This window comes from Morone saxatilis, unplaced genomic scaffold, assembly GCF_004916995.1.
Source record: "Morone saxatilis isolate NCDOM2014 unplaced genomic scaffold, NCSU_SB_2.0 Contig20, whole genome shotgun sequence".
Lineage (NCBI taxonomy): Eukaryota > Metazoa > Chordata > Actinopteri > Moronidae > Morone > Morone saxatilis.
Window position 1 is genome coordinate 20,126,637 of NW_023339763.1, and position 8,701 is coordinate 20,135,337.

Consider the following 8,701-nt stretch of genomic DNA (forward strand, 5'->3'; position numbering starts at 1 on the left):
CAGCTAAGGTGCAGAGGAGGGAGAATCATTAGTCTATGCTGCAAGACAGGAAGCATCAGCGTCATTACCAGTCATTAATTCGCAGTCAGCGGGTCACGTCGCCACCACCACAGTGCCTCTCTCAATCATTCACACAGTATGAGGGATTGACTCAGGAGGGCCACCACGCCTACATCCTGCTGTTGCTGTTTTTCATGTTTTTTGACGGCTGAAGTGGTGGCCTTTGTGAGTGAGTGTGTCTCTTTGTGATCTGGACGAAGACACGCAATCATTTATTTTTATTCCTTTAATTCCATCTCTGCTTGCTTCAGATGAGATGCTCTCCCTCCCACCTCCCGCTCAAAGCTGAGTCTGCGAGGCTGAACACTAAACAAATTGACAATTATCATGCCAATCTTCGCCTCATTGGCTTCCAGCAGAGTTTAGAATAGACTTAAAAATGGTGCTGATTATTTTCAGAGCACCGGGGTTTAACCATTCCCTGTGTATTTACAGAGAGGCATTATCAGTCAAAAGCCAAGGATTTAAATTAAAATTGATTGCACTTTTGTAATCACGGCCCATATTCTTTGGAATGTGTCCGCCTGAAGACATTATTAGACTGGAAGGCCATTTTTCATAACCTCTTTTAAAATCAATTTCTGCTGGCGTTTGATATTTACTGTTGTCTACTTTTATTAGATTAATTTACTTTAAAGCATTTGTATTCATTTTATAATTAATTAACTATCAAAGATACAAAACTCTTTGGGTTCTCTTATAAATTAGCTGAAAGAAAAAATGTGTCAAAGTGCAGCAAGGAGCTAAAAGGAGGCAAGGTAAATAAGCATGCATGCACACTAGGGGTGTTAGCGACTACATCATTCCGATATGTACAAATAATGTGCTCTGAATCCACATTTTTGCAGCAATATGCTTGTCACAGGTGTTATTTTTACTTCCTGATCCTCGTGATGCTTGACACTTCAAACAAACTATATTTTCACTGGGCTTCTTCCAATTGCATCATGCAACATGGCCCAGTTCATTTCTGACTAGTCTATTCCACTAAGTTTCTCTTCTATCTCCACTATTGATTTCCACACAGACAAATACACATTTTATTTTCTGCTTAATTCTGGTTATTTTGTTGGCAGCCTAACTCATAAATATATGTATGAGTACAAATAACAGTAAAAACAAACTGAGGCAGACTAGACAATTTCTATATATATTTCTACAGACAATTTCTCTATAATTTCTATTATAAATCCAAATACCAGTGGTGGAAAGCAACAAAATTTAAGTAGATTTAAATACATACATTTCATTTTCTACTTCTTTATATTTCTATTTCACTACATTTCAGAGGCAAATATACTTTTTCCTTAACTACACTATAACTTAAGTCACTAGTTACTTTAATCATTCAGATTAATAATACAACATATAATCAACAAATAAATGATGATGTATTATAATAGGTCAAGATGAAACTTTATTGATCCCTGGGTGAAAATTAAAATTCTACCCAGCAGTATAAAGGAAATTAAATTAGCTCCTTCTTTACCAGCTGCAACATGAATGCATTAATAACTATAATCCAATAATATAATATACTTTATTCTGAAATGATCCTTTCTAGATAATGAGTACTTGCAGCTTTTGTACTATAAGTATTTCATACTTGAATTTTTGTAAAATCTTGACTTGTAATATATCTGTAATAAATCACTACTGCCAAATACAGACACAATTCAATTTGTGACACAGAAAGATACAGATGCAGCTTTGCATTACACCTCATCATAGACATGATGCATAGGAACTTACACTGGTTGTGTGTGTGAGCCCTCTCTGGTGATAACGCCCTCCTTGTCCATCAGCATTTGTCTGAATGTGCTCACTTTCTGTCGAATCTCTTCCTCTGTGTACCTGAGGATGCACATAAAAACACAACAGTTAGTAGAGGCTCAGACAAACATACACACTCAATCAGTAATCTGCAGTCTTGACTGCTCGGCAGAGTAGCGAGCAGACAAGCAGCAGCTTTTAATAACAGCACTGAATGCAGCAGGGGCATTGGCGAAGCTAATTGTCATCTGTCATAACTGCCAGATGCCCGTGTGGAGCCATGTCTTCCCCCACCATCACACGGTCCGAACAAATGGTAAAAAGCGTCTTCTGACCGTGCGCTAACTAAAAATGACACTCAGACGAATGATGTATACTCTGATGATTCAGTCAACCTCTCCCGACCCCGGCGGGTTCCTTGTTCAGGCCCGGACTGCATGTCATGTTTTATTCTGCAGGCAGAGCGCCGTAACTCACTGAGTTGAGAGTAACTGTGGGGCAGCGTGAGGAGCTTTCAACAAGCTGACAGACAGAATTAGACTGCTGCAGTGGAAGTTACTGTCTGTGTTACATTGTGGATTTGTATTTGTATTTTCTAATTGAGAATACCTGGTGTTTTCCATTTCAGGTATACTGTGGCTGTGAGTTGCTGCAATAGAAGAGCATGAAAATAATAGGTTATACTAATTTCCTTGAATGAATCAAACACTAAAACATTTCATGCATACAGCTTTGGGCTGCAGTAACAGCCTCTAAACGCTGGCCATGTATCAACTGACAGCTCAGAGAGGGAGACAATAATAAGTCAGCCAGCCTGCCTGAGCCAGTGCGAACGAGAGAATGAAGTAGCTCTGCCCTATGCCTTTCTACAGATTCTCATAGGATAATGCATGTCTGTGAACTTGACAGTACATGGCCTCTTCAATGCACTGTACACCGAGCTGATCTCCTGCTGTATTCACACCATCTCCACATTCTGCTCTGGCCGTGGTAATAGAATGTAATGAGCTACAGAGGCAGAGAAACATGAAGGGAGAGAGGAGGACGGAGGAGGGAGGGGGAAAGGGAGAGAATTAATAGAGCTGTGAAAGTGTGGCCAGGAGCCAGACATCACAGAATTAGACTGACTGGAAGCCTTAGCCATTAATAATATACTGTAGTGTACATATCAAGTTCAACAACAAGAGCATGTATGAGGGGTGCCTGGGATACAGCAGTGTGTTCAGATAGATTCACTAATTATCCACAGTTAAATATGGCCTGCATTCACAGTAAGTTGGTAATGCTAAAAAGAATGACGCCTTAGAACTCATCATCTCTTTGAGTCTTAACATAGTGGTGTGTGATATTTGCTTATTTGGTAAGAGATGACATCTGAAATGTGAGCTCCACCATACTTACCCACCAAAGTACTGAGGAGGTACTGTCTATCACTTAGTGCCAAAACACACATTCAGAGCTTCTCTCTCTCTTCAACGATCAGTTCTCTTTTTTCACGAGTTGATGACATGTTTGATACCGCACTCATGTCTGTATATGAAGCTAGGAGATGGTTAGCTTGGCTTAGCATAAAGACTGGAAACAGCTAGCCTGTCTCTGTCCAAAGGGAAAAACTATGCTCTTGTTTTTGTATGAATTGAGGTGGTGGTTGATGTGTATTTTGCCTTTAGAAAGAGTCAGGTTATGTGTTTCCCCCTGCTTTCTTTAGTCTTAATGCAATGCTAAACTACAAACCTTTTTATTTAGTGTAAAGCCAGAGAGAGTTGTATCCTCTGATCACTGCCAGAATTACGAGCATACAAAAACTTGACTTAGAAATCATAGAAAAAAAGACTTCTAAGGAGGTCTTACAACACCAGAACTTGAGCGTCATCCTGTTAAGTCTTCTTCAGTATCAGAGTAATGCAATGAAAGTTGTTTGTACATCCATGGGTACACTCCAAACAGGAAGTATTAATAGCTAATTCGGCACTATCTAACTCACTGACTCCATGGCAACATTATATTTATGGCACTGAGAGAGACCCAGAGTGTCAGACTGACTGCCAAGCTCCAGCATTAAGATTTCTCTTAATTGGAACTAAGGGACCTGACCCGCATGAAAAACAGCCCCAGACCAAAAGGACACTAAAGTACGTTGTGACACATGTTCCTCGCAGTTTATTTACCTGTTTAATAGGTCATACCATCTGACATGGGAGCTCCACTGGCAGTATGTAAGAGTGCAGGGAAACTGTCCATCACTCAGTGCTGAAACATGGACTCTTACTCCCTTACTTAGCTGCACCAGTTCTATAAACTGGATTGTAAATTAACCAGTGGCTCATTTCAGCATAACAATAGCATTAGTCTGAGGAGTGTTTGCTTTTCTCAGATTAAATAAAGCAGCTGATACCATGTATTGTGGGCAGAGTGCTATCAGTGCATTGACGGTACGGAGAATGAGATTATGTGATGGAGAAATAGCTGGAAGATGGCCCAACAGTGTGACAGCACCATCAGGTCCTGCTGTACGGCAATCTCTCAGCCCAGCAGCTGTCAACTCAGCACAATGGAGGCCACAAACACACACTTTATATTCATGGCTTTCCATGCACGGCGCAGGAGCCATCACCATACGTCAGCTGCTTCCCAACAACTCTACAGCGGACCCGGCGTTCTCTCAGCTCTCTGTTGTGGATCGAAGGAGGGTGTACAATAGGTAAAAGGGTTAGAAGGATCAGAAAGGATGCTGACTGTGAAATGCGCTCTGGCCAAACAGAAACCAAGACTGTAGGGCTTTCTCCTTCACATTGCGCTGATGATTGTCAGGATGTTAGCACCTGCAGCTATCTCTGTTGACACTCCAGCTAAAGGAAGAAAGGGAGGGTCAGAATTTGTGAAGCTAAAGTCTGTTGACATATGACCTACAGAATCTCCTCTGTCTGCTTTTGTGTTTCCTCTCTCTCTCTGTCTTCCCATTAAATTGCTCAATTCTGAAACTCTGCACAGATTCCCAGCATGAAGTACGGCAAAGTCAGGTTCCGTTTAATCGGTCTAGCTTAGAAACCAAAGTCAGATAGTGCCTGCCCAGCAGTGGTGCTGTTTCAGCAAAGGGCCTGGGGTTTAGAAGTACAGGCTGGGAGAATACCCTACAGCACCTGAATGCCTGTAGGAACCTGGTGAGCAGGTTCACTTTAAGAGATAACAAAAAAATCTATGCACAAAAGAAGCGTGAAGAAAAGAGCCCATGTTTGGAGTTTGAGACTCGAACTTTTGAGTTGGAGACCAGACAAGTTTGACAGAAATTCAGTGAGCAGTGAGCTCTGAATCAATCTGTGTAAATGGCCACATATTGGATGTTTGTCGGAAGCTATTAGGATGAGCACACTGAAACAACACATCTATCCTCTGCACATTTAATTAGCACTTCTTGCAGCTGTAAAGGTAGCTGCTTTCTGCCTAACACACCATCTGTTCTGCCCTGACACAGCACAGAGGAGGGGCCGACTGGAGCGGTCACTCTCATTGAGTTCAAACTGAAATGAATGTTAAACTGAGCATGGCACATGTGTCTTTCATTTATGTTTGCGTGTGTGTGTAAGAGGTGGGGCAAGTGGAGCCAAATGAAAGCCATTTAGCCCAGGCCCATTGCCTACAGCATGCAAAGTCCCAGTGATTTGGACGGAGAGAGACAGGGGACATCGATCAGGACGAGGGGCTCCCCGCCACCCTGGCCATGAAAAATCACCACGATTAAAGAACTTGATTGGAATAATTAGACAGCTCAGAGGACCCACAGATTCCCCCCATTAACTCGCGATCCCGGAAAATGAATAGTTGTGGCCCAGAGACCATCCTTACGCTGATAGTCATTGATTTGATGAGGACGTGCCTACATGTGGGCGGTGTGTGTTTGTGTGTGTGTACTGACTGCCAGTGATGTCTCTGCGTTTGATGTGTGAAGAGATTTTTTTTCTTCCACAAGTCGTCCCCAGGCGCTGCTGTACACCTATGAAACTCTGCAACCATCAATCTCGCTGCAAAGAGTACAGAGGCATAGTGATGCCAATGTAGTTAGTAAGATTGAATGGCGATGGGAACATGGGAAGGCAAACCCGAACACCCCCACATTTCTATTTCAGGGGTAGAATTAAAATGACCTACTGAGTGCCACAGTGAAATAGTTTAACTCTCAAGTGGAGAGGATTTTCAATTGATGCTCTCCACAGTCATAGATTTTCTAGTTAGATAACAGATACTGGGTAGACCAGACAGAAAGACTATACCTTTCTCTCACTATATAGAGCAGCTCTTTTCACCTCCCCCACAGTGTAATCAGATCAATGGTTAGAGCAGCACAATCTGCCATTGCTACTCTTTCTGATTGCTGATCTCCTCTAAGACCTCCTGTAACAACAGCATTTGAAGCTCTTTTGTCTAGCATGGAGCAACTATATTGGCTGGGGAGCTCTCCAGTGACAGTGTATAAAATGGCTCATTCTCCCTGATGCTTTTTACTTCCAATTTTCAGTCTTATAGGACTCGAGCTAATCGTCTTATGACGCAGGCTTCGGCTTGCAGGAAAACCTCCATCAGGCAGAGATAGTGCTCTGGCCTTAGAGACTCTGAGAACAGCTCTCTGAATAAGATCCTCGATACTCGCATTCTCTTGCAATTTAAGTGTCACTGTAGATGTTATTAAGGGAATAGAACAGCAGTGGTGGCCACAATGTAGTAATGCAGCTCCCAGCTATTACAATTAACCTCCTTCCTTGATGTTTCAATTTACTGTTCTGTCTTAAAATTAATTTGTGTACAAATGAAAACATAGATCCAGTTATGCATGTCTGTGTTATGTTGTGTGTTTATTGCTTGTGCCAGGCTACACCCCTCTACTCGACTTAAAAAACAACAGATATTAATTTTTCAGCACGCACATGCACATCTAATTTTTCTGCTTGGTGAAGCAGAAGGAGTAATATCTTCTGCCTCTTATTGAAAAAGCTCTTACTGCTGGTGGTACACGCAGTTTAATGCATGCATAAGAAAGGCCTCACACACTTGTTATGGATGGACAATATCATCTTGCTGCCTCTCTGTTGCCAACCTGTGTGCGTGTGTGTACCGGTATGCATTATGCAGATGCATATGTGCAGATTTAGGTGTTGAAGGGGAGCCTGCAGATTAGAGTGAGTGAGGACTTGTGAAGAGAGCTCATTAGAGAGCTGGAAAAAGCTTCAGACACCACAGGAGTTCAAATGATGCGCAATCATTGTGCCTCAATTAGCGTGGAAAAACACTCTTGAAATAGATTCTGGACCCTTGCATACAGGGCAACTCTTAGTAAACTATGCTATGCTTAAAAGTAGACACTAAACATTTACTGTAATGTTCAAAGAGCTACTGTAACACATCCTGCCTCAAATGGCCTGATGTATGTAACCTCAAGCACATCTAAAATACATAAAAGGGCAATGTCCCCTGCAGTGGCGGATCACTGAATGGGGGATGCTGCCAGGCCTTGAATAGCTAACAGACTCCTTTAATTGCTGAGGCCGTCTAATTGGCTCCTAGGGTGAGGCCATCACTCATGACAGACTATTTATCCTGGTCTTATCTCTGGAGAATAGCACGGCTGGATTGGAGGGGCTGTGAGTAAAGAGGAGGGGGGTGTCTGTCATGCTGGCAGGGTTAGAGAAGGAGGCAGGCATCCAACCTGCCCCCCCCCCCCCAAGCCTAATCCTGCACCGAGGCCTCGGTCAGGACAGGGACACAGGGGTGACGTAGAGGCTGAGCCCGTTGGCTTAAATCCACAACAATTGCAAACAGACTCCAGCCACCATTTTAATTGTGTCTAATGCCTGGCATAGCTCTCCCCCTCTTTCCCTGTGTTTCATCCCCCACTCTATCCCTTAATCCTGCACACATGCACACACACTCTTTCATTTAAAGAGGAACATTAGAAATTGGAGAGGCACGGGGAGCTGCGCTGTGCCAAGCTGGCAAATGAGATTCTCCTTTTATTATAGCTTAACAAGATGACTCGAGTCCGTCCAGAGCTTTAACACTCGGCTGAGTGGTCGCTGTCCTTCAAGTATGACTGTCTGCCAGCCGGGCCCGTGCAGTCTGATGAGCGAGTAGAGCTGGTCAGCGCGGGTGTCTGGTCTCCTTGTATTCTGTCATCATTAGCCAAGCTGCTGCCTGCCACTACACTGTTCCACTAGACATCATGACTCCTTTACATCACTCTCAAACCAGGAGCAAATATGTCTTCTCCAGGCCAGGAGATGAGTGGACCTTGACAGATGGTCACAGTGCACCCCCGTCTTTTTTTTATTCTTTTTTTTTATAAAGTCCAGCAGTTCCCTTTCAGCCACATCAATCTGTTGCAGCTCCACCATTACCCTGCAGTCTTAATGAGGCCCCACTGCCTGACAAGCTCACTCATGCTCAGGGAAGGAGGGACGGGTAGAAAAATGAGTGGAAGCAAAGGGACAGGAGCAGGATGATTTAATTCATCTCCATACTCTAAAATGGTACGATCGGCAGTGGGGAAGAGAGGAGAAAACGCTTAAGAAATTTAGAATCTAAAATACAAGTTTGTGCCTGTCACCTCTATCTAGCCTTGGCCAAAAAAAACCCAACCCCTCACTAATTAGCTTGCCCTTTATTCAATTAAATCCCCCTCCCTTAACATATTGAGGATTAGCCGGCTTTCTATAAATGACGAATGTGATATGAATAAAATGTCATGAGGTATCACTGAGAAAGGGAATTTTGTCTGTACCGACACAGGATCACAGGGCTCGTCATTAATTAAGGTCTCAGCTAGCCTGGAGTTTGCCTGCGAGCTGTGGTTATTCAAGCAGCAGTGTGTGTGTGTGTG

At 43.1% G+C, this 8,701-nt stretch overlaps 1 protein-coding gene across 1 annotated transcript in view; it reads right to left on the reverse strand.

The window, feature by feature from the left end:
* srrm3 (serine/arginine repetitive matrix 3) overlaps window positions 1-8,701 on the reverse strand; it is a 36,000-nt gene that overhangs the window by 24,700 nt on the left and 2,599 nt on the right. Inside the window, exon 2 of the mRNA XM_035665918.1 lies at window positions 1,813-1,914. Coding sequence (XP_035521811.1) covers window positions 1,813-1,914 — 102 coding nt within the window. The remainder of the gene's footprint in view (window positions 1-1,812; window positions 1,915-8,701) is intronic.